The sequence below is a fragment of the Malaya genurostris genome, chromosome 2, assembly GCF_030247185.1.
Source record: "Malaya genurostris strain Urasoe2022 chromosome 2, Malgen_1.1, whole genome shotgun sequence".
Classification (NCBI taxonomy): domain Eukaryota; kingdom Metazoa; phylum Arthropoda; class Insecta; order Diptera; family Culicidae; genus Malaya; species Malaya genurostris.
In genome coordinates, this window is record NC_080571.1 from 279,195,063 (window position 1) to 279,221,903 (window position 26,841).

Sequence of the window (26,841 nt, forward strand, 5' to 3'; positions counted from 1 at the left end):
GCGAGTGGAATATTGTGTCATTTGAAAAAATAAATAGTTATGAATTGTATCGTTTGTGGAATTATGTCACCTGTAAAATTCATAATTTTTTTCTGTGAAGTTAATATATACTCGTTCATGTCGTTCTATTACGCAGATTCAGCGAACCATGGTTCGGTATTTTCACTCAGCTATATGAAACTTTTTATTATTCTAGTAGTAGGATATGAACACAGTGTGAAACCGATCATCCTTCAACGATGTGGCACTGTAGCGAATGCACCCAGCGGGTTATAAACGAGTGATATATTAATTTATAACATCCTGCTTAGCGGCGCGGTTCGTTTTCTCGTCCAGACGACCGGTCGGCCGGCCGGCCACCCATCGCAGCGAAATCCTTCCCAAATAATCACCTGGATATCGTTATTACTGCTGATCTGCTAATTGGCGGCTTGTAGCGATTGATGAATCACACACATAGTTCGGCAATATCAAACACCCGGGAACGTCACCTCTTCAATGGCCGATTATTGATATAGGTCCGTGAAAACTCCCGATGGCCTCCCAAATATAAGTTAATCGATTCAGTTGCGGATTATTATACCGCATACCTGCATGGTCGTTGTTTCCGTCTCGTGTGGGGAGACTGTATTGGTCACTCTTTTCAAACCGTACCGCCTTTAACTCGGGCCACGGATGTGGAATCACTTCACCGCACCGATGACCCGTAGGTGGTCCTGAAGGCTTGAAGGTGTGCTATGCCGAACGTAAGCTTCGCGCGTACTTTTTTTTTCGCGCCGCGTTTCCTTTTTATGGTAGTTTGCGGTTTTGCACTGCAGAGAACACATAATGAAAGCAAAATATTTGCAAATCGGAGTTCTTTCCGTCCGATGTTTGACTAGCCGAGCCGAGAAAACAGCGACAGCGCTTCTTCAGAGGAACGATTCACTCCGCCAGTTCCACCCGGAGTTCAACTTGCTATTATGATTTTAAGTACTTGAGGAATTTAAATTTAAACACATATTTGTAAGTTGATGCTCGGACGTGTTGTGGCGAACGAGCGGCGGGTTATTTTGCGGTTAGGCGATAAATTGAATGGCAAAAAACAGTAATTGAACTTACGTCAAATTGTTGTTTGTCGGTTTATGGGGACGGTTTTATTTATGGGTGAGAGATTTCTTCCGATTATCGACGGCAGTTTCTCACGCAGTCAAGACAATGGAGAAAGTGCGGGGAAGTTGGTGACTCAGAGTACGTCCTGGGGCTTGTGTATGAATCATATCGGATTCTGTGGATGGATTGGAATATTCGGAACATTTTTAAGACTATCTGCTTTATCTGTAAGTTCTTCCTAATTTCTCGGAGAATTCAAATCCGTAAAAAACCCTTCTCTATAATCGTATACCAAAGTTAAGATAAGGGTGAGAAGTACTCTAGTAAATGGTATTACCGAATGAAAATCATTAATCGCGAATGAGCCCTTCCTTAACTTGTCTGGTTATGGCACACCGGATGTTTGATGAGAAGTATTAGAAGCAGCTTCGAAAGGGTGTTAAAAGGGTGCCAGAATGCAAACAAATAGGGGAAAATGAGGTACGATTGCAATCCTTGGCTGTCTCGGAAGGGTAAGTTTAAGTTAAACGAAAATTTCGATTTCGTTCATCACGTCGTATTAGGATGTTTTATGGGGTACTTGAAAGAATATTGATAAAATTGAGGATTCTTTTTGGTGGGATTGAACAACGTTAAATACATAGATCTTCCTTCTCGGGAGTATTAAATTGGAATTGTTTGTCTTCCAGTCCCAAAACGTAAACTTTTGAATATACTACTCAAGAAACGCTCGATTTCCTATCGCTACCGAAAAGCTGATCGAACTTTTGGATGATCGTTCCATTTGCTATCTGTCATCGTTTTTGTAAACAAAAATACTCCAGAAGTTATAGAAACATAAGCTCATTATCCTTCTGTAATGTCATAATCATAATTCAGATTCTAATCTATTCAAATTTTGTTTTATGGGAATAATAAAGAAAATCCTAATTGAATTAGCTGTGTTTCATACGAGATTGCAAATCGTTGTTTTGGGATTAACGGAGTATTGACCCAAAAACAATTGGTCGTGTCTTTGGTTCCTGATAGACTGAAAAGCAATGACATTTTGTATCGTGAAACCGAAAGATACGAAACGTCGATATTACCTGGGGCAGCTAAAAAAAAAGTTATTTTGCATCGTGTTGAGCCCGGTTTGTCATGAAAATAGTGGATGAAAATTTTACCTTACCCGCTATACAATCAAGGCTTGGCGCCATCCGACATACATCGGTTTCGTTCGATACAATATTATCGGAACATTCTTCTCTTCTGACGATCGAATAAAACATTGGCTCGATTACTTCTGAGGTTTTTAAAGACCAGACTTTTTTTGGTCCACACAATTTTCGAACCTATGATTTTTAAAGCTTATCCGTGCAAGCGTGTTTGTGTGTGTGCGTGTGTGTGTGTGTGTGTGTGTGTGTGTGTGTGTGTGTGTGTGTGTGTGTGTGTGTGTGTGTGTGTGTGTGTGTGTGTGTGTGTGTTAAAAAGTATGTGTATATTGTGATTGTGCATGTGTTCGCTTTTTTTTAATTCAACCCCCAAATTGTGTATTATAAATGTTGGCAAAAAAATGAAAAACGGCGAAGAAACCAAACGACACGAATAATACCAAAAATACCAAAAATGCCAAAAATACCAAAAATACCAAAAATACCAAAAATACCAAAAATACCAAAAATACCAAAAATACCAAAAATACCAAAAATACCAAAAATACCAAAAATACCTAAAATACCTAAAATACCTCTAAAATACCAAAAATACCAAAAATACCAAAAAAACCAAAAATACCAAAAATACCAAAAATACCAAAAATACCAAAAATACCAAAAATACCAAAAATACCAAAAATAACAAAAATAACAAAAATACCAAAAATACCAAAAAATAACAAAAAATACCTAAAATACCGCAAATACCTAAAATACCGGAAATACCTAAAATACCTAAAATACCTAAAATACCTAAAATACCTAAAATACCTAAAATACCTAAAATACCTAAAATACCTAAAATACCTAAAATACCTAAAATACCTAAAATACCTAAAATACCTAAAATACCTAAAATACCTAAAATACCTAAAATACCTAAAATACCTAAAATACCTAAAATACCTAAAATACCTAAAATACCTAAAATACCTAAAATACCTAAAATACCTAAAATACCTAAAATACCTAAAATACCTAAAATACCTAAAATACCTAAAATACCTAAAATACCTAAAATACCTAAAATACCTAAAATACCTAAAATACCTAAAATACCTAAAATACCTAAAATACCTAAAATACCTAAAATACCTAAAATACCTAGAATACCTAAAATACCAAAAGTACTGAGGAATTGGAACGAGTTCTGTTTGGTAATATTGGTCCACCATTTCCGGTACTTCCGGAATCGGAAACTGGAGACCGGTAGAACTGAAGCGAAATTTTTTGGCAAGATCTACAAACTATTTAGGAACAATTTTCAACGAAATTGTAGCTCTTTACATGGTCTTTCATAAAAAAAACACAAATTCAAAATTTTCACACTACTCACCCTGTTATTTCGGTATCGGAAGTCGTATCAAGGTGAAATTTAGGTATTTAGTATGGGATTTTAATACCATTAATTTGAATTCCAGTTACAAAAGTTAGTGCACAAATTGTCATTTTATTACACATATCATCACCACACACCATAGGCGGAAATCAGATTCGAATATAATTTTGGAGCTTTGTATGGGACTTCAAGACCTTTCATTTGAATGAAGTTAGTGATAATCAGTTTAGTAATCTTTGAGAAAATTGAGTGCACAAAAATGTTACGAATCAGGGTCTTTTCGCCGAAAGGATCATTTCGCCGAATTCTTCATTAGCCTTAAGGCTGAGGCCAGTAGGTCGCGTATAACCACGTGCCACGCTCTGCGTATTACATTTCTCTCCATGCTCTCTCGCATATGTGTAAAATGACACTCGATGGGCCGGGTGGCCAAGAAAGTTTTGACATTTTCGGTTACAAGTTTGACTACTTCACATAAAATCCAAAAAAGAGAGAGAAATAAAATCGACTCAGAAAGGCTGCCAAACAAGCGGTAGCTTTATTGGATTTTATGTGATGTACTCAAACTTGTAATCGAAAATATCAAAACTTTCTTGGCCACTCGGCCCATCGAGAGTCGTTTTACACATATGCGAGAGAGCATGGAGAGAAATGTAATACGCAGAGCGAGGCACTTGGTTATACGCGACCTACTGGCCTTAGCCCTTAATATCGTGATTGGAATTGGTTAAACGAAACACAAATAAAAAATGTTTATATTTACTTTCGGCGGAACGACTTTCGGGGAAATGGTTTTCGGCGAAACGACTTTCGGCGAAATGGTTTTCGTCGAAATGATCCGCTCCCCATACATACACACACATAGGCATGTATACAGACATTTGCTTATGTCGACGAACTGATTCGAATGGTATATGACACTCAACCGGGTCTCAGTTCAATGATCGGTTTTCCCAGTGATTGCATAACCTCTCTATATGAGAAAGAGAAGAACGATTTTCATTATGAGCACCACATAGTTCATTGAAGAAAGTACTGAAAAAATCATTGAGGAAGGATTTTATTCGTTATATAAAATAGAAAAATAAAATCAGGTGTACGATTTTAGCCAACGTGGGTTTTCTTCATTTGAAAATCCCTCTCATTTTTACTGTTCTCCCTTACATTACACCATCGCTGGAAATAGGAAATAGTATTAAGAAGCCAAAATTGTTAAAATATTGCACAAATAGTAAATAAATGGAAAATATATTTAAAAAAAACGAAACAATCCAAATAGTACAGAAAAACAGCGCAATCGTACATGTGCAAGACAAGACGCTGTTACCAAGAAACTTTTCAGAGTTAAAATTAGAACTTGGTCTGCTGAAAGTAAGTGATTTTATTAAAAATTGAGTTGGCTGAAAACATTGCACATGTACGGATTGCACTGTTTGATTATTTTCTCAAACGGATTTTCGCAGTTATAGTTTTTCTCAATCTATGTGTCGGTGGGGCAGTGTTCAAACAATAAATCCTAAGTTTATGATGACTTTAGCTTAACAGCAAAAATATGTAAAACGGAAAATAAAATCAACTGTCCAGGACTCCTCCGAATCATTCGCTTTCTGTGCCAGGAAACTTCCTCGCTGGCACAGTGAGCACCCCATCTCACGTGACATAAATTCGGTCGCAGTCTGTTTACACACAGGCCCCTACGGTGGTAAGGCCGCGTACGCACAGTTAATATCATATGATGGTTCTTGACACACCCGAGAAAAAGAAAACCCTCCTTGGTAGTCATATCGAATGAGCAAACCGTACTCAATACACAAAACCAAGAGACTTTTTCCTTCCCGGGGCTTTCCACCCCACTGTGTCTGTCTGTCGTCGTCGTCGTCGTTTGCATTTTCCGTGCCTTTGCCGCTCTCGAAAGGATTTTCGTTTACGGCAGGATTCCGCCTCGTTCGGTGCTCTCCCACACACTCCGACTCTCCGACGGTGATGTGCACGCCGCTCTGTCTGTGTTAGTACCAACAATTTTCGCCGACTTTTCCCTCGTGCCCTGGCGCTGTCGATGGGGTGTCGGATGCGCTAGTATTGGTTTCGTGGAAATCGAGTGTACCAGGAGCCGCCCTATCACTGCGGTTCAAAAGCCTTTTGCTTACAGGATTCGGTGGATTTGTTGTTGTACACAGAACGCGTTCGCGAAGCAGAGTCGAGTTGCAATTTTGCGGAAAAGTTTTCGGCTAGCGAAAAGTGCAGTTTCCTGTCGCTTTCTCCGTCTTCTCCGTCTTGTCTTGCCATTCCGGGTGGAATCAGGTGTGCAATATCTTCTGTTTTTGATGTGTTTTGCGGAGGGCTCGATCGGTACCATTTTTTTTCTCCTGTTCCTGGAGGGTGTGTGATTCTTCGTCTCAGGAAAAATACGCCGCCATTGTGATGATTCCTGTGCGCGAGTGTTGCGGAAAGCGGGTGTCTGTCCAGTGTAGTGCGTAGCGGAATAATAGCGAAAGGAGTTTTTTTTTCTTAAGCTTCCAGACGGGCTGGGCTGGGCTGTGTCCGGTGTTGAATTTATGTGAAAAATTGAAAATAAATAAAGAAAAAACGCTGTGTTTGAAGGTGCATCGGTTGTTCGGTTCATCAGTGTCGCATTCGAAGGTTCCATTGGATTGTGTCGCATCCGATGTGCAGTCGTAGTAAAACGGTGCAAAGTGGTTTAAAAGTGTATAGTTGTTTTTTTCTTTGCTCTGGATTACTTTCGGAACTCACTACCGCTTATTTCGTAAGGTTAGTTCTTGTTAAAAGTTCAACTGCAAAGTAGTCTAGTAGTAGACAGCATACATCGCACCCCGTTTTAGACGGCTTTTGTCTCGACTGTTTCCACCCAACTATGTTTTATAATTCCGGCAAGCTCCCATTCTACTACCAACGAATGGGTAAAAGTTTTAACCGGAAAATTGTCTTCTATTCAGGCCAAGTCGGTTTGTCGTTCATTTTGCGCAACAAATCGGATATATTAGGTATGCTGACATGTCACTGTTGAAACTTTCACTGCAGAGGGCGTGAACAACGAAAAGTGTTTCCTATTACCGGGGAAGGCCGGTTCTCGCTTTCTCTCTCTCCACCTTAGCAAAATGACAGCTGCTACGGACAACTGCAAATCTAGAAAAAATAAAGAAATCTTTGCGTATTTAGCTTGTACGAAAAGACAGTTCTTTTCATTAATCACTAAAACTTCGATCAATTTAAGCGATTTTTCCACCTCTCAACCACAGTGGAAACAGATAAAAAAAAAAAACAATTGAAAACTAATTACACTAGGTCAAGAGATGGCCGACAATTTTCGTGTCGCTGCCGATGACTGTTGGCTTAGAATTACAAACGACTTTGGCAGAATGCCAAATTGGTTTTTTTGCCAACTAAAAATTATTTTCCGCAACTGATCTCGCAATCCTAAAATCCGTTGAAGTCGAAAGAAAATTTATTTGTTGAAAAGTTGTTATTAGAATTGAATCGGTTTGGAACAAGCAGATTGACCCTGTCCAAAGTAGCTTCGTACTTATAGGAATACGTCAGTAAAATGTTTTATAATTACGATCATTATTCTACATCGCGTGCGCTTGCGGTGAATAACCCTTGTTAGCTACTCTTATCCTTACCGATGCTCGTCTTCCGGGTGGTCCATGAAATCGTCATCGAAGTGTAAAGAAAAAAAAGAAATAAAACGAACGAAGACAAGTCGTAGAACGATTTAAATTATAAATTCATTTATTTTGTTCCATTTCATTCAAATCTTTTTTTATTTTTCATTCGTGGTTTTGGTTTCACTTGTCGCGGTATTCATCTTCGTTGCAGATCAAAAGCAATGCCGGTACGGAATTCCATGCGATATGTACGCGTGGATCTTCTCGTACTGAATTCATAGAATCGGAACATCCATCAGCAGGCAGAAGAAGGGAGCACGGGACAGGAACAAGAAACATTGTTGTAGCCGGGTTCAAATTTTTTTCCCCGACTCGGTTGGTTGTGCGACAGAATGTTCGGTTGTTGTTAATATGTCGGTTCTCTGTGTAAAAGTTGTTTCAAGAGCACTGCTCTTTCATTATGTTGGAATGCACAACCTTTTGCAACCCGAGTACTGTTTGGTGGATCGAAATGCGTATAATCATTTTATACACACGAATGTCGGGATGAAGAGCTAGAAAAATTTCGAACAAATACATCACTTTGTAGCGGAGGTATTTAAAATCATTATTTCTTCGTTTTCAGTTGGGTTGAATTTTATCTGTTGTAGGGCAAAAATTCTAGATACGCTTCGGATGAATCACACTTTTGACATGTGGATCGGGTCAGCGTCGTCATCAAATTGAATTTGGAAGCAAACCGGTGTGAATAGTGCACAAATGATTTTCCATTCTTTTGGTAACATTTATGATTCACACTAAACATTTCAGCTAATGGCAGCGAGAGCATAAACATTTACAGCAAAACAATCCTGTTTTAATCACCTAGTGGTGCTAAAATGCCTTTCTCATATAACTCACGTTTTCATTAGTATTATTAAAGGATTCTTCAAAAAACTTTTCTTTGAATATAGAATAAGTACAACAAAGTTTGTCTAGGCATACATTAGCATAACCTTTTCAATTTTTAACTGTTTTAATCCTCCTAGTTAACAGGAATTCTTCGTTTGTTGATTTTTTCTAACTGACGGTTCAAAATTTTAATTTTATCTCACCCTGTTGTTCCGGAACCGGAATTGAGATTCGAACAAAGGTCAAAAGCAGTCTATTTTTATATACGTCTAAGTTAATAAAAATCGACTTAGTTGCTTTGTGAGAAAATGAAGTGAGTTCAGTTTTTGAATTTTCGACTATAGTAGTCTGGTACTACGGGAACCGGGAGCTGGGAACCGGCATAGCTGGAATCGGTTCGTTTGGCCAGCAACTAGCCTAACCTATGTATTGAAACAGTTTAGAAACAAATTTGAAAGGATTTTCACGTTTTTTGCATTATCGCTCTATATTACAGGTTGCAGTTTCAGTTTCACACTACCTTATATTTCCGGAACCGGAAGCCGGATTTGGATAAAATTGTACATTAACTTATGGAAACATGATACTTTTCATTTGATTCTGAGTTCACGAAGATCGTTTTAGCCGTTTCTGAGAACTTGGAGTGATTTCCGGTTTGGAGCACACGAGCCCTTTACTGGTACTTCCGGATCCAGGAAGGGTTATTCGGTATACTCAAAGTCATCGTATTTGGTCATAAACTAACCATACCTGCCTAATTGAAGAAATATACGGCTATTTCAATGTCACAATGGCACAAATCGGTACCCACGAGGTACTAAAACCAAAATGACTAAAATATGTTTGCGGTCATAAAGTCGTAAATTCGTTTTCGCCTGGGACGTCAGAATAGACATAGCACTTCGGTGTAAATAAGTACATTGTAAATAGCAATGACTTTACGTCTGCTTAGCGGATTATGCTGATCCGCGAGGTGGCATTAGCAGTCAACATAATCTGCTAATGCACTGATGAGCTGAATGCGAAACGTAAAATAATCAAAACAGTCATGTGCACTTCTGCACAAATCGATACCCACGAGGTACCAAAACCAAAATGACTATTTCAATGTATTTGGCTTGATTTTTCCGTGTCATGTATGAAAACCACGCTGCTGAGAATGAAATTTTTATACTTATCAGCCTGCAATTGCGGAACCGGAAGTCGTATCCGGATGAAATTTGGAAGTATTATATGGGGTTATAAGACATTTAATTTGAATGCTATGCTTATGAAAATTGGTTGACCGGTATCTGAGAAAATCGAGTGCACTTTTTAGTTCATTTCGCACATCTTACCCCGTAACTCCCGAACTGGAAGTCAGATTCAGATAAAATTTTGTAGCACGGTATGGGACTACAAGGTCTTTAATTTCAATCTGAGATGAAGAAAATCGGTTGAGCGATCTCTGAGTAAATCGAGTGCATTGTTTTTGCGGGATCCAAATTTTACGCCTGCATTTGAGGCCTCTGTTATAGACCTGAACTCCTGACAAGAATACATAAGTTTTGGTGTGTTTTGGACTGATCGCCGGCCTGGATTCTGGATCTGAAATCCTGACAAAAATTTTAGATCTGAACCTAAATTCTGAACCATGAAACAGGATTCTGGGTCTAAATCTCAAAAAATAAAATCATTTTTATTTCTGTATTTTGTATGAATTAAAATTTGGAATACAGACATAATATGAACTTATAATGAAACTTAGAAACTATTTACACTCATTCTTATTTGACCAATTCTTGGTCGTAACAGAACTTAAATTTTCATCTTCTTACTTTCGTTTTCTTTCTCACAAATTATACAAGAATTGAATGATGCACTAATCACATCATTTTTGCAACTGATAGATTGGAATAGAATTGTTTTGGAACCCACATGTCTATATAAATTTGTCATAAGTACATTTTATTCAAGAAAGATTTTTTAAGTATCGAAGCCCACTATTTGCGACTCATTGCCCACTTGTTAACAATTTTGAGTTTACTACCCACTGAAAATGAGCAAATACCCGCTACTGGTTTATAGGGACCAGTTTGGGAATCACTGCTTTAGAGCTTCCATATCTTCAGGACAAATGATCAGTGTCGAACGAGCCTGCTTTGGATATAGACGGTGGCTCTTATCATTGGAGGTTTGTTTATTTGTTGGCAAAATTAAAGAACAACTTACATCAAATAGCTTTACTGAAGACGCCGTTGCGGTATATCTAGCGGTTTTAGTAGTAAAGCTATTCAAGCAATTTAGGGTGTTCCTAAGAAAATCAACATTTTTAGAGCTAATTGAAACATTTTTTCGTGACATAGCGATTTTTGAACCGAAGTTATTGACAAAATCAGTTCAAGAACAGGTCCTTTTGAAACTGTTATTTTTAAAGATGAAGCAAACGAAAAATTTCCCTTTTTCTAGGATTTCTTCGAAAATGCTCTCAGGGATGTTTATTACAAAAATTGCGAAGGGGGTATTTTGTTTTAATTTTTTAATCGTGTTCAAATTTTGTGTTTCTTTCATGGAAAAATGCAACCAATTTTTGTTAAGTCCTTTAAGTAAGTGTTGTATGAGTAGTTTTCATAAAGTTAGTAAAATTTAAGAATAAAAATAATGATAAAACCTTTTTAAATCCACTTAGTGGTGTAATAATGATGATGATAATGATTTCTCATATTACTCATATTTTCAAAAACATCACAAGCAGATTCTCTTTTTTCTTTCAAACTTGAATAAAATCTAAAACTTTCTTTGGGTATAACCTACCATAACCTTTTCAATTTGTTAAAAGTTATGTCTAGTTAATATAGAATTAAATGTGGCAACCCTGTACGCATCCTGCAAGGCGGTTGTGTTTTCTTCTTCTGTACCAGCGCGAACCGATGCGTACCGGTTTTGCATCATTTTGTATGTTTTGTATGGCAGTTTGAAAAGTTTTGACACTCATCGCCATCTTTTTACGAAACCGAAAGTCGGATCAGAATGAAATTGCACAGCAACTTTTAAGACAATAAAAGCTATAATTTGAATCATCATTTGTTAAAATCGGTTTAACCGTTGCTCAGAAATTGAAGTCAGTTCCGTTTTTGTAGCTTTTCTTCACTATTACCGGTGCTTTCGAAAACGGAAACCGTGGACTAGTAGTCCCAAAGAAGATTTATATAGTTTAAGTTTTATAGAAAAACGTGCAAAAATACTCATGAAAAGGAACATTTTTCTTTTATCGCACTGTAATACCGGAACCGGAAGTCCGATCTGGACAAACTTTTCAAAAAATTTTTAAAGAATTTCAAGCCCTTTTATTTGCATCGTAGTTTGTTATAATCTGTTAAGAAATTTCCGAGATCATTGAGTGAACATTTCCTAATAGATTTGCACATATCACCCTGTAATTCCGGAACCGGAAGTCGGATCGAGGTAAAACTCAATAGCAGTCTATGGAACTAGAAGACCTTTCATTTGAATCTGAGTTTGTGAAAATCGTTTGTGATCTCGACGAACTGAGTCGAATGGTACATGACACTCGGCCCTCTGGGCCTCCGTTCAAAAGTTGGTTTTCACAGTGATTGCATAGCCTTTCTATATGAGGAAGACAAAAATTTTAATTGAGTCCTATACAGAAAAAATCGACTTTAAAAAATTAAAGTTAGTTTTACAAGAAAACGCAAATCGATTCAAATGAAGTTTTCTCTCAAGACTAGCAGGCTTGATAGATTATTTTGGTGACAATTTCCTTAATTCAATGGAAGAAAATTGTTGTCAGTTTTGCCTTTCTCCATAGAAACTGACTAGACCCCCAGTGTTATTTTCTCAGAATTGACTGACCCGATTTTAACAAGCATAGACTCGTTTGAAAGCCACTATTGGGTTGTGAATCGAGTTCGAAGATCAAGTAGCTGTCACTTTCGATTTCAGAGATATAATGGTATAAATGGCGTAACCGACAAAACGGTTATTCTTCCAGCCGGAATATAAATACAGGGTCCGGCACTCGAAGTGTAACCAATTAAAAAGGCCATAAATTCAGTTTGGAAAATTACTTTTACTTAATTCAAAGTACAAAATGTGTAAAAATAATACAAAATTCAGAATCAATTCACTTTTGCTCGATATGACCACCTTTTGCCTTGACTATGGCCTTGAGACGGTCAAAAAACGCAAGTTGCCGAATGTGACTTGCAGGTATTTAGGCCCACTCGCGGACAATAACTTTTTTCAGCGCCTCGAGACTGGTGTATCTTTTAGTTCGGACTTTGCTCTCCAAAATGGCCCAAAGAGAATAATCCATTGGATTCGCATCTGGTGAATTCGAGAGCCATTGTGTGGACGTGATGAAGTTCGGAACTTTGTTTTTCAGCCATTCTTGGTTCACTCGAGCTTTGTGAGACGGTGCCGAGTCCTGCTGAAACGTCCATGGTCTGCCACCGAAATGTTTGTCTGCCCACGGCTTCAAAGCAACCTCCAGAATACTTTCCCGACAATATGTCGCATTTACCTTGACGCCAGGCTCGATGAAAACGATTGGAGAGCGCCCATCTGCGGTTACAGCAGCCCAAACCATTATCTGTCGCGGGTGCTGCCTCCTGGTGGCCAATCGATGACTCAAATTCTCGTATGAACGGTCGGTCAAGTAAACCCTATCGTTTTGAGAGCTTACGAATTGCTCAATTGGAAAAATTTTCTCGTCAGAAAATACAATGTTCGGAAATTGATCGCTTTCGGCCAAACGAAGCAACTCCTTCGCTCTCTCAAGTCAAGATTTTTTTTTCGCGTTCACTTTTGGCAAAATGCTTTCTTGCGCTTGTAAACAATACAACTCCGAACTGTCATTTAGCAAATTTCTAGAGAGCTGATGCCCGTGCGTCAGCTGCGCGAGCGGTCTGAAGTTTGTTACACTTCCAGTGCCGGACCCTGTAAACCGGAATTCTCCATCGTAACCCGGGATTGCGGTTCAATGCATAGGTCGCTGGTCTTACAAACAATCGTATTACTATCAATGCCATGATTCTAAACGCTAAGAATCAGCTACGAAGTCTGTTGAAACAGTGAGGCCAAATTCCACAAAAGAAATGTAATGCCAAGACTTTGCTTGGAAGTCTTCATCTTGGATTTCGGACCGATATCAAACATTGTTTTCCGGCACCTATTCGACAAATTTGTCCCGAAAATACCCATATTGTAAGTTTTATCTAGGAATATTAACGAACCGGAAGTCGACATCTAGGATTTCAAAAATACTTCAAACATAGTTTTCCGGAATCTACTCTTCAAATACGTTTCATAAATACTTGTATTGTAGTGGTTTCCGTGAAATATCAATGAGGCGGAAATCGTTTTCATTTTATGCAAAACCCTCTTTTTTACGAAGTAGGTTGGTAAAAAACGTTTACGTTATATGGGATTTGGTTCTTAAAAAAGTTTTCGTTATTTGGGGTTTGGTTCGTAAAAAGAGTTACGTAAAATGAGGTAACATAAAAAAGTGTTCGAAAGCGGAGGTTTGGGTGTACTACAACTTGGTTTTATCGATAGTATTTCTTGTTTTACACGGCAATTTTCATTTTGGGGGTTTTGGTTACAAGTAACCGGTTTTTATCGAACGCATATGACTGTTTTTATTAATTGTATTTACGTTTCGTCTTTGACTCATCAATGCATAGCAGCTAATGTTGAACTGCCACGCCACTCAGCAGTTTAACATAAACCGCAAGTAGACGTACTGTTATATCTATTTTAGACACATGAACTTGTACCGAGGCACAGTACTGATGAAGTTTTGATCGTAAAAATGTTCTTTTTTTTTGACAATTGTGAAAATGTTGACCCTGGTTCAAGTGCGAAATTGCACAATTTCCCTATTTATGTAGATTTAAATGTCAATTGGCTATCGAAACTACAGACAATGACGATGTAACTGTCTACGTTTTCTCCGTTCCATTGGGCACTGCGCTGTCTGTCAACGTTCTGCTTCAGTCCGTCACTAACGGAAGGAGATGTTCACCGAAGGATAGAAGAATGTCGGAAATGTCGTTCTTTGGTGGATGGCGAGAGAAGCCGTGCGCATTGGAATCGTTTTCAATTGTTGCATTCCTCAAGAGATGTTTTTTCATTTAGGATTGATTGAATTCCCTACCGACTAGGGGCAATGTCGATACTGCTCTGAAGCTGTTTTGAAATGGAACGGAACGAAAGAAACAAATAGTTTCAGACTACTTAACTGACTTTCTTTCAAGTTGAAAAATTCCCATCACTTTCTCCTTCGCCGCGTGTTTGAAGGATTAGAGAACTATTAGAACGATGAAGGCAATAATTTACTTCGTCGGCTTTTGCGCGGTCTATTTATCAAATTATGAATGGAATAGATAGTTTGATTAGGCGTTTTTTTTCATGCGCTGAGTAGAATCAATTATGGTTAGTCGGTTTGCAGTGAGCCGAGGGAAGCATAACTAAAGTAATATTGTTTCCAATATCGCTCTCGAAAACATTACTCGATACCCATCCAATAAGTTTATCGATTCAACACGGAAAATTCTCAACCCGTCATCGCCGAGCGGAAAACTAGGCCACTCGGTTTCCCATCATAGACCGGTGAACGGTCAACGAAATTAACAGGGGCCTTCGGATCCGAGACCTTCCGCGCGCATCTCGAGAGAAGATAAATCAATTTCTATTGTGCGGAAGAAAGACAAAGCCTTCCCTCAATTCAGGCTTCTTCAGACGCTTGTTGGGTGCAGTCCCGAGACCCTTCCCGGTCCCGGTGGCTTTTGTCTGGCCAAGCGACAAGCCGGCTGCTGCTGTTGCTGTACTAAATCTTCATCATAAACATAAGCATCTTGGCCCGCTTCGAGCGGCTAGCTGCCAAGAAAATAGCTTTCAATCTATTGAGTATTGAGACCTCTTTCGAACGGGGTGACAGAGGGCAGAGACACTTGTGGGTGCACGGGTTTGGATTTTAAGCTAGATGGGACATAACAATACCGATGCTGATTTATAAGGGACTACAAATCTAGTGACATGACAAAGTATAAAAAAGTAGTCAAACGTTCATTGAACGGAACGGAACGGGTTCGTGTGTGGTGAGAGAATGCGGGAACCTAGACGAATAGATGGGGCGAGAGGGAGGAGAAAGGTTACCGCTTCTAATTGGCTTTGTGCTTTGAGCTAAATATTTTTGGTGTGAAAAATGAAACTCGGGAACGAGCGAGAAATGTGACACGTCTCAATTCTGAATCGTTTGTATATTGTTATGAGTCATAAATCCTGATTGACCCATGGATGCCAACGAGACAAACAAATATTCTTGATTTAGGAAAAGTTTAGTTTTTCTACAGTTTGACAAATTTGTTCGGTAAAAACTGAACCATGGAGAAGAATTCAAAAAATTCTTTCATTATTCGGAGAACACTCTGTCTTCTGTTTGCCAGATGTATTTATATATAGTTTGGACTCTAGAATTGAATTCCGAAGTTGAATTCTGGATCCGAATTTGAAAACTGAATCCTGAGCTGGATTTCTGTAACTAAATTTAGCTGCAGGTCAGAATTCAGGTCCAGAGTTCAGTGCTAGGATTCAGAATTCAGTTTCGAACCAGAATCTCGTATTCAGTTCTAAAAATCAGTTCCAGGAAACAAATTGAGTGTTCAGTTCAACAATCCAGATTTAGAACTCTTTTCTAGAATTCAGTTTCTGTGCTAAGCTTCAGAATTCAGTTTCAGATCTAGCCTCAATTATTCTTAGAACTCTTTGTCCTTCATTTACCAGGTGTATTGCTAAATAGTTTGCAGGTTTTACCTTTTTTATATATGTGTGTAATAGCAGCCCGTTATTTTTGTGCCGAATAGCAAAGTAAACAGACGCATCTACTTTTTGCTCCAATGAAAATAATTTTTAATATTTTGATCCACAGAAAAGTTTGTTCTTACCTTTTTTATAGTGCCATAAATCGAAGAATATAAATCGAAAGGGTGAATGCATTGGATATTTATAAATTAAATTCAATCTATTTCGTGACTCAATACCAGTTGTTATCAAAATATCGTCTCGGGTTGGCGGTTCAATGCATAGGGCACTGGTCTAACAAACCAGTTGTCGTATGCTCGAGCTCCGACCCGTAAGAATTCGTAGTGTGAGTAGAATTGTAGCACCAGCCATGCAATGGTTCTATACACTCTGAATCAGCTGCGAAGTCTGTTGAAATATTCGCAAACAATTTTTTTCCATCACCGGTAATCGAACACCTTTTTTGAAATGATAAAAAATGATCACTTTACTGAATAGATAAGAAAATCAATCGCTGGAATTAATTTCATTTCTTAATAAGTTGTTAGCTAAGGACTTTAATTTTCCATTGATATATAAACGCATTTACACATAATTTACAAGCCAAAAGTAAAAGGATGCCGATAACCGAACACTCTCCACTGTAAAAAATAAATAAAAAAATGATATATAAACGCATTTACACATAATTTACAAGCCAAACGTAAAAGGATGCCGATAACCGAACACTCTCCACTGTAAAAAATGTTGTGAATGAAACACATAAATTGTAAGGGAACCGATCTAGTTATTTTATATCGCTCTCTAAACAATTTTACCACCAGCAGAGTTCCTTTTGGTGTGTGGTTCGAAGCACTGCTCAGCAAGGGTGAGGCAAAAAGATAGCAGTTGGATGGGGCCAGATTTGGTGAGTAAGTCGCATGGTCAATCTCTTACCGATGGAGGCTTTCTAGCGTGTGGCGAACACCGTTCGACTTGTATGCTAACGATGGCGCATTGTCGTGGAACAAAATCGTCCTTTTCAATCTATATTTTTTTCCATGGCGCGTAAACGTTTGGCAACACCTTTGCTGTTGAACTCCCAGCGCCTTTGCAAGCTATCGTTGTGTTTGCATATGGAGCACAACGTTTTCATTGAACAATTCTTGCGATTTGGCGTTATCAAACAATTTTCGCTTTCTGAAGTCGTTAAGGTCGGAATTTTCATCTCTTTTTCTTTTATTTATACTTTATCGGAGATGTGGTCAGAAATTTGTGATAGAAATTTCAGTAGTATGACATAACTACAAATTATTCGAAATTCAATTTTTTGTTAAATATTCGCGAAGTAGAGAAGGTAAAAATTGGATGCGTCATTCATTCTAACCTGCATAGTTTACTCGTTGAGTTCAGACCAGAATCCAGGGTCAGATTCAAAATCTAGAGTCCAATTCTAAACTTCCGTTCCAGAACCCAAGACCAGTTTTTTTCATTTCCAGTATCTAGATTTGAAATTCAGTTCCTCTTTTTGAATCCAAAGCCAGTTCAAGAATTCTGAAACTGAAATCGAATTTTTAGAACTTGACTTTTAGTCGGGATTTTGAAACTGAAATCTGGAACTGAGATTAGGATCTCCATTCTAGACCTGAACTTTGGAACTAAATCGCAAAAATGAATTCTGGACTTAGATCTGAATTTTGGAACTGAGTTCTGGAACTGAAATTGAGATTCAGATGAAAATTCTGTTTCAAGATTTCTGTCCGGATATCAATTTTTAAACTCAGGTTTAAAAATCTGAAACTGAAGTTCTGGAATTTCATACCGAAATCCAGAATCAGATTTCAGATCCGAAATTCAGAAGAATTTTAAAAATTCAGTTTCAAAGGGCATTCCAGAATCCAGGTTCAGAATTCAGTTCTAGGATGCAAATCTATAATTTGATTCCACAATTCTATAAATGTAACTGGATCCAGGAAATAGTTCAGTTCTGAAATTCAGTTCCAGCAAAACAGATTAAATTTAACAATCCAGATCCAGAATTCTGTTCTAGAATTAAGTGCCAGAGCTCTGGGTTAAAATTCAGTTCCAGAATCTAGCAAAACAACTGAGTTTAAGGTCTGAGGCCAGTGTGTTTTAGGATGATTTAGAAGGCTATTTTCACGCTTCAAATCTGATTTTTTTTAGAAACGGTGACGAATATAAAAACCTGTTTTAATCCACCTAGTGGTGTAATGAAGCCTTTCTCATGTACATATAATATTGTGGTGTTGTATTTGTACTTCCGGAACCGGATACCGGGAACCAGGATAGCCGGAATCGGTTTGTTTAGTTGCCTACTGATAATGACTATCGATTTGTGTAGTTTTGAGACCAGTTTAGGAAATTTTTTACGTTTTTTGTGTCGCCGGTTTAAGTGACGGTGTACAATATTGAACACACTTTACCCTATAACTTCGGAACCGGAAGTCGGATCCGGATGAAATTCAGGAATTCCGTTTGGGACCGGAAGACCTTTCATTTGAATCTTAGTTTGTCAAAATCGGTTCAGCCATCTCCGAGAAAACCTTGTGAGATTATTTGACACATACACACACACATTCACACACACACACACACACACACACACACACACACACACACACACACACACACACACACACACACACACACACACACACACACACACACACACACACACACACACACACACACACACACACACACACACACACACACACACACACACACAGACATTGCTCAGCTCGACGAACTGAGTCGAATGGTATATGACAATTGGCCCTCATGTTCGAAGAACAAATTTCTAATACCGGAAGGTTCCGGAGACATAAGTGACGTAAGCGACAAAGTTCACCTTTTTTGTGTACGCTTAATTTTCTTGGAGTTGTCTGAACCGATATTCAGAATATCAGGCTCGTATGAAAGCAACTGTTGTGTCATTGATCAAGTTTGTAGGGTGACTGGATGGCATACGGAAACATAATCGTAGAAGTGACGTAACCCGTATAGAAGTGCAAACCAATAACAAATATTATTATTAAAACCAAAAAATATCAAAGGTAGAAATTAACATTATTTGGTTTGGCATAAAAGTTGAAATATCAAAAATGATTAAAAAATCTGTCATTGTAATATCAAAGCAAGAACAAAATATTTATAGAAGATGAATTTTTCAGTTATTTGATATTCTAGCATTTCTCTAATCTGATTCTGATGCAGTTTATTCAATAGTATTATATTTGAAGCTGAATTTAAGCTACTGGATCAATTGAATTTAGTGAAATTGAAATAACTCATCAATTAGGATATAAGATCTAATAACTAATATTGATTCTAAACAGAAATTGTACAATTTCTTAATTCCTTGGATGAAATATCAAGAAAATATTAAGTACCACTATGACAGTACACAAACATCGAGCCAAGATATGATGATATAATTTGTTATTATTTCGATATTTGTTTGTTATTTACATCTCGTCGGGAACCATCAAACCGTGATCATTAATATTGAGGATTGCTTAAAGGATTTCGATATACTGTTAATTCATTGATCAAGTTTGGAAAGGTCCTGGTGAACATTTCTGGGTTAGGAGAAGCAATCTTATAAATGACGTAACCGACAAAATGCAGTTGCTTTTACTCGTTAAACTTCTTCAGAGATGCCTTGAAAAAATCTTAGATGCCACTTTTGGGTAATGTAATAAGCTTACAAGGTTCATAAACATTCGTTTCCGGCGTTATATTTGTATAAATGACGTTATCGACAGCCGTATGAGTGACATAACCGAAAAATCGCATTCTTCCGCAAAATTTTCTCAGCAGGTGGCCAATGATAAAGTACAAATGTATGATTGTTTGATACTTTTGGTTTCGGAAATGTTACTGGATATACGACGAAAGAGGTGAAAAACACTATTTGTGAACTACCCGAATCAGTCTGAATTAATTTGTGTCAAAAATTAGTCCCAGAATGACGTAAGCCATGACAACAATTTGGATAATAATTTATTACTTTTTTGGAATGCACATTCTGTATAAATTGTATCTAAATATCTGTTTTGATCTCACTTTACTTCTTTAGTTAAAACGTATGCAGTCGCTTTACAACTTTTCCACTATCATCAAACTTTGAGACTCGCACCGTTGCTTCAATTTTTCACAAAATGCACATTTTACACTAACACTAAACACCAACTCTGTTTTATTTGGCGTAACCCTCGAAGGCAAACACCGTTGATTAATCCCTGTTTACTTTTTCATGTTGTTCCCACAGAAACGTCGTGAACGCGGTCGAATAAGTGTCCGCGGGGTGCGTTTAGTGGAGTCAGCAGTTCTGCACGGCGAAGGTGGTGATACAGCGGCACCGGATGTAAGTTTACCTCTGGATTCCGTTATGCTGGTGGACATTGAAAACAACCCTCTTTTTGTTTTTATCTATTCCTAGGGTTACCCCTTCCAGGTAGGATACTGCGAAAGTGACGGTATTTATCCCGGGACAACACTGCCGCAATATACTCTATATCTGGTGGCCGATAGTGAGAAGGAGCGCACTGATTGGATTATTACGATTCGGAGAAGTACGCTAGTGATATGACGATTCGCTAACGATGGTGTTATCTAAGAAGTATGTCTTGTTTTTGTTATTTTTTGTGATTTTCAGTCTGCGAGGAGTTCAGTCCCAAGTCTTTCCGGTACCATCCGAGTCTTTGGCAGGGCCGAAAGTGGTCCTGCTGCAAGAGTCTCAATCGACGGGCGCTCGGCTGTCAGGTGGCGACGTTGTGGCCGGAGTATAACAACAATCCAAGTAAGTGATAGCAATGAATCGATAATTTTGTTCATTTTATCCGAAGCAGTGTTCGAAAAGCTAAAACCAAATATTAGGAAGTAGGCAAACTGTCATTATTCACTAATATCATTATCGTTTCCATTTGATTAACTGGCACATGCGGTGTAAGCAAAAAATAATGATAATGTGAAGCACCGGTCAACTAAAAAGGCAATCGATATATCAAACCGGATAAGGTGTGCAAAATTGCTAAAGCCGGTTTAGTCTCTTGTCATTTATTCATAATAATTTGTATCTATTTTGGCTGTTTCCAATTCTTGGTTGCTAACCACCAGCCATTATATGTATGTATTTTTAGATTTGTTTTACTCGTGACAATTGAGCTCTGTTCAGTTGGGCTTTGTTAATTTCGGAGTTCTGGTTTAACTAAACTCGGATGATATGTAATAATTCGCAAAACGTTTGTTTATTTAAAGAAAATAAATTTTAAATAATCATGTGATAGATTAATTCGTTCGATTTTTATTACAAACTTTTTGTATACCTGGGTGCCATCTTAAACAAAGAGATTGTCTTATAAACGTCATAGTCAGTATCCAATGACATGTTCATAGTCTTGCGTGTGCGGTTTGCTGAGATTTTTCCACGATAAATACTACTGGATACCATATGTAAGTTTACAGTCGTTCCAACATGGTGTAAGACCAGCACACTTCATACAGGAGTATCATACATAATTGATTATTATGTCATCACAAGGACGTTTCCCTGGCATTGACAAAAATGTACGAAGATGCGATTCGTGAACAAAAGGCCTCTCAGGTACTGCTGAATAGTAATGGGAACGCTTCCCCTGGAAACAGATGGATCGTTGTGCCGTCAGTGTGTGTCACTGTCAATCAAACGGTTCTAGAAAAAGTGAGTTTGAAGTCTATGACAAAGAGCACTCTGGAAGGCCGAATAGTTTTTTTGCAGGATCGGTGCTACGCGCAAAAATGCTGTAGAATTGAGCGTTTCCTGACAAGCTGTAGAACGACGTTGTTACAAGTCTGAAATGTTTCTAGAGTAGCATAAAATAAAATTGTTTTTGCATCATTGGGCAAAGAATGATGAAAGGGGGTTAAAAATATAAAACATATGTCCTATAATGAAGTCTAACTAGGCTCGATTCCTAACGCCGCATATAGGGCGGTAGAAAATTTCTGTAGCCGTGAAGGCGAATGATCACAAATTCAAAGTCTTGTTGGAACAAACCCGGTGAGCCAGCTAAATCGTCATCAGAAATCATTAAATAGATCCCTTCTTGTACTGCCTATTGGGAGATCAAAAGGATACTGTTTACTATCAGGTGTACAACTTTGCTTCCGCCGTTTTCCGATAGGTGGCTGTACCGGCTGAGACTGGTTAAAATACATAGATGATAATGCCTTTAAAGTGAGTGTGTACAGTGCCTAACGAATTGTCATCGCCGTTTCATTGACAGTTGTTCTTGTTTTCGTATTATTCACGCTCGAAAATGTCTGTTTATGTGCCCAATTCTCGCCATTTGCGGGAAGTTTTACTTTTCTGTTACAATTCAATAAAAAAAATGCAACTGAAGCGCATCGAATGCTTTCGGAAGCTTACGGTGATGCTGCTCTGAGTAAAAGAACGTGTGGGGAGTGGCTTCAACGTTTTAAAAATGGTGATTTCGATGTCGAAGACAAACATGATGGTGGAAGAGAAAAAACCTTCAAAGATGAATAACAATTTACTACGAGCTCTTAAAACCGGTTGAAACCATCACATGAGATCGCTACCGAACGCAACTCGGCCTCACGTCGCAAAAGTGGTCAAAAAGTACCTGGAAACGCTGAAATGGGAGCTCTTGTCCCACCCGCCGTATTCCCCAGATATCGCCCCTTCTGACTTCCACCTATTCCGTTCGATGGCACGCCTGGCAGATCAACATTTTCAATCCTTCGAAGAGTTGGAAAAATGGATTGCTTCATGGATAGCGTCAAAAAAGGACTCCTTTTTCCGAGCCGGGATCCGAAAAATTCCGGAAAGATGGGAGAAAGTTGTCGCTAGCGACGGACAATACTTTGAATAATACATCTGTAAGCACTTTTTCGCAATAAAGCTTTAAAATTTGGAAAAAACGGCGGAAGCAAAGTTGTACACCTAATACAAACTTCTTACGAGCAGTCAAACAGTAGCACCTTTACTCTATTGATTCCTATTAAATCGTTTAAAACAATAAACGCGATTCTCATAGCAAAGTCAAATTCTTGGCATACACGGACTCGTAAGTTTTCATCATGACAACTCACGGCCTCTTGTTAGGGCTCCGGCAAAATACTACTTGGATGGTAATGATTGGGGAAATTGTTTGTTTCGATCGATGCAGAATGCTCTTACTGGAATGCGCTTTACTTCAGTCGAGGTGTATAAAAATTAGATAGATTTCTTCTTTTGGAATCAGAAGATTTTTGTTACCTGAATACAGAAATAGTCACTACCCCTCAAATTTTGCTTTTCATCACTGCCAATGAGAAACAGATCGAAATTGAAAAAAAATGAATGGAATTGTTAGAAACAGTTCAATTTAGAAAAAGGAATCGCCAGAGGATGGACCCGAGAGCTCACAACCTACACCTCACCGTGGAGATGCCCTACCAACTAAGCTACTCTGGTACACGTGGAAACACTTTCCAGAAGGCAACCTGATCGAGGAGGTTTCACTCTACGAAACGGTTAAAAAATGGTCCATTTTCTTAATTTTATTTTACAGAAACAAAAAAAACAGGAAAATTCCTTTCCGACTATATGTAGATATACGTTTGAAGATAAGGAAAAACATTTCCTTTTAAATCGAAAAGTTCAAAATGTCGGACATATCGAAAATCTCTCAAGGTTGCTTTCTAAAAAGTCGCCTTCCTGTTCATACTACATCGTTCGAAGTTGAACTCTGTTACATTCAAGTGATACATTAAATTGACCAAAAGATAAGTTTCAAGTGCGTGAACCTACTACTGCTCAAATTTTTGTTTTCTACTTGAATATCATTTTTCTTTATCCAATCACGAGTCATAAACAAAAAATGTTTATTTCTTTAATCCACTACTTTGTTTATTTTGTTTATTATTAGTTTTTATTGTTAGTGTTTAGCCTTATTGTATCTGTTGGATCATTGTAATCTGTTGGTTTTATGCCTGCTGGAGAGAGAGATTGCCAAATTTCATCTCCATCGGGCTTTTCCCTGCTCCCAAAATAAACAAAATAAACACTACTTGATTATTATATTTCATTATCCAAAGTCGATTCTTATACATTTCGCAAATAGATTGCGAGGACGAGGATAGTGTTATGGGTTAGTCGATGCATTTCATGGAGCCCACCTTATGTTCGATTCCCAACCCCGCACATAGGGTCATAAAGTTTTACTGACCGGAGAGGCAATTGGCCTTAAGGTCTGAGGACAGTGGGTCGCGTATAGATTTTGAATCTTCCTCCCTGACTCTCTAAATTCCCCTTGCGTCTGTGTGTTTAGGAACCTTGTTGAGTAGATTTGATTTCTCTCCTCTCCTCTTCTTTTCCCGGACATCACCAGGAAACTAAAGCGAATGAAATGGCGGATGCATTGAAACTGACTTTGTTTTTGTGCACTAAAGACTGTCCCAGAAAGTATGGACACACTTTGATTTCGCTGTAAATAATTCACAAGTGTTAGATATTCAAATTTTATTCGATATACTGATAATATTAGACTACAACAACAGAATATTATTCTCAACATTTGCTCCTTAGCCATTGTAGACTAGCTGGCGCACCTTCTTGCGAACGTTCCTCATTAAATTCCGTACAGACTTCTTGGCGACAAGTTTTGACACTTTTTCGAGCTGTTGAATGGTTTCGGCTGCCGAGACATGTTTCCTAAGATGTGCCTTCCTTAATGCCCAAAATTCCTCAATTGGTCGAAGTTGTGGGCAATTTGGTGGATTCATGTCTTTTGGGACGAAAGTGATATTTTTGGTAGTATACCATTCTACCGTTGGTTTCGAGTAGTGGCAAGAAGCAAGATCTGGCCAGAAGACAACCGGATCCTTGTGGCTTTGAATAATGGGTAGAAGTAGTTTTTGTAAACATTCTTTGATGTATATTTCGCTGTTCATTGAAGCAGTGGTGATGAAGGGTTTCGAAATCTTACCGCAGCTACAAATTGCTTGCCAGACCATAGCTTTCTTACCAAATTTTTCGACTTCAATCGATGTCTCAGACTGGTTTAACACTTGCCCTTCTCGCACCGTATAATATTGTTATCCCGGCAAAGATTTTTAATCGAGTTTCACATAGGTTTCGTCGTCCATGATTATGCAGTTCAAATTTCCAGCAAGAATCGTATTGCACAGCTTTCGAACCCTCGGTCTGATCGATGCTTCTTGTTTCGGACTACGTTTTGGTTGTTTCTGCTTCTTATAGGTTCGAAGATTCAAACGTTCTTTAGCACGAAGAACATTTGACTTCGAAGTGCACACTTTTTTGGCCACATCCCGAACTGAAACCTCCTTCTTTTGCTCGAACGCCTTCTGTATACGTTTATCCAACTGAGGGTTAGCAGGATCTTGTTTTCGACCCGTTTTCGGTTTATCCTCAAAGGTGTTATCCTCATCGAACTTCCTAATTGCATTTCGCACGGCTTTTTCACTTACTGTTCATCTGTGTAGAACAAATGGTTTATCATACTGAAGATGTATGCAAAGTTTGATTCAAATCGGAGTGAGTCGTGTCCTAATTTTGCCAACTTTTTTTCTGTTGATTTTTGGAATTACTAAATTATTGCTTTCTATTCAACAGTCAAAACAAAGTTATTTGAAAATGTCACAGTAACATATACGGTTATGAGAAAGGCATCATTGTAACACTAGGTGAAATGATACATGGTATCTTCCTTATAGGTCATGCATTCGCCACCATTCTTGATAATAATCTCATACCTTCTGGGCGTAGTCAAGACAGGTTTTTTCCGCGATATCAATGTATAGACGCTTGACAACTGCTTCAAATCGTGCACTGGTTTTCCCGCGAGTTGGGACCTTCTAATCCACCATACATTTAGAGCTTGCCGCAGTCAAGTAGTAGGATTAGTTTTGAATAGATCTTTTTACGAGAGAGATACGTACCACTTTAAAAATCCTCGAAAAAAAAATGTAACGTTGGGAAACCAGCTTAAAAAACGCGTAACTTTGGAAATACGCCTAAAAAACCGCGTAACTTCGGAAATCCGCGTAAAAAATCCGCATAACTTGAGTAATCCGCGTAAAAAAAACCGCAAACTAAAGATTTTTTATTTTTTTATGCCAAATAGCTTAGAAATACATGAAAAGTCCAGATTTGGTGTAATCTAAATTTTTTTTTTTAAATCGACTGTGGAACAACTCCGCGTACAAAAAAAAACTCAAAATTTAAATAATTTTTTTCTGATTCCGAATGTCTTAGAAATGCATGAAACGTCCAGATTTACATCAAATCTCGAAAACAGAAAAAAATTTAATTTGCTTTGGGACTAAGAGAATTTGAGACCGCGTAACTCTGGAAATCCGAGTAGAAAAAAATCGCAAAAATTAAAAAAAAAATTCATGCTAAATTTCTTAGAAATGCTTGAAACGTGGTTCCAAATTTGGTGGTGTCTCAAAAAAAATTTTTTATCGACTTTGGGAATTAGAGAATTTAGGAAAAAACCGCAAAATGGAGAAAAAAATTTGTTGGGTGTGAAATGTCACTTCCGGCTCCGGAGATATATTGGTATGAGTGATGTATCCAACTAAACGCATGTTTTTCTCTTCGTACAATTTTTTCGGAGATGGCTGAACTCATTTTAACGAACTTAGGCTCTTCTGAAAGCTAATATTGGGTTGTGAATCAGGTTCGAAGATCGAGTGGCTATCACTTCCGAAGATATAGTGGCGAAACCAAAAAAACGCATGTTTTTCTCTCCGCATTTTTTTTTTCAGAAAGTAACCAATGATCAAGTTAATTTATATTATTGCTGATACTTTTGGTTTCGAGAACGTTGTCGAATATCAGACGAGAGCGTTGAGTCACGTTTTTATAAATCAACCAAATCAG

At 38.1% G+C, this 26,841-nt stretch overlaps 1 protein-coding gene across 4 annotated transcripts in view; it reads left to right on the forward strand.

Moving 5' to 3' along the window:
• LOC131430255 (tyrosine-protein kinase Btk29A) overlaps positions 1-26,841 on the forward strand; it is a 212,276-nt gene that overhangs the window by 12,211 nt on the left and 173,224 nt on the right. For 3 of the 4 annotated variants that reach the window (XM_058595064.1, XM_058595062.1, XM_058595063.1), the window contains exons 3-5: positions 20,221-20,316; positions 20,392-20,524; positions 20,608-20,751. In XM_058595064.1, the coding sequence (XP_058451047.1) occupies positions 20,221-20,316; positions 20,392-20,524; positions 20,608-20,751 (373 nt within the window). Of the gene's footprint in view, positions 1-6,367; positions 6,397-20,220; positions 20,317-20,391; positions 20,525-20,607; positions 20,752-26,841 lie in introns of those variants that run through there. The other variant, XM_058595068.1, reaches the window with a different exon arrangement.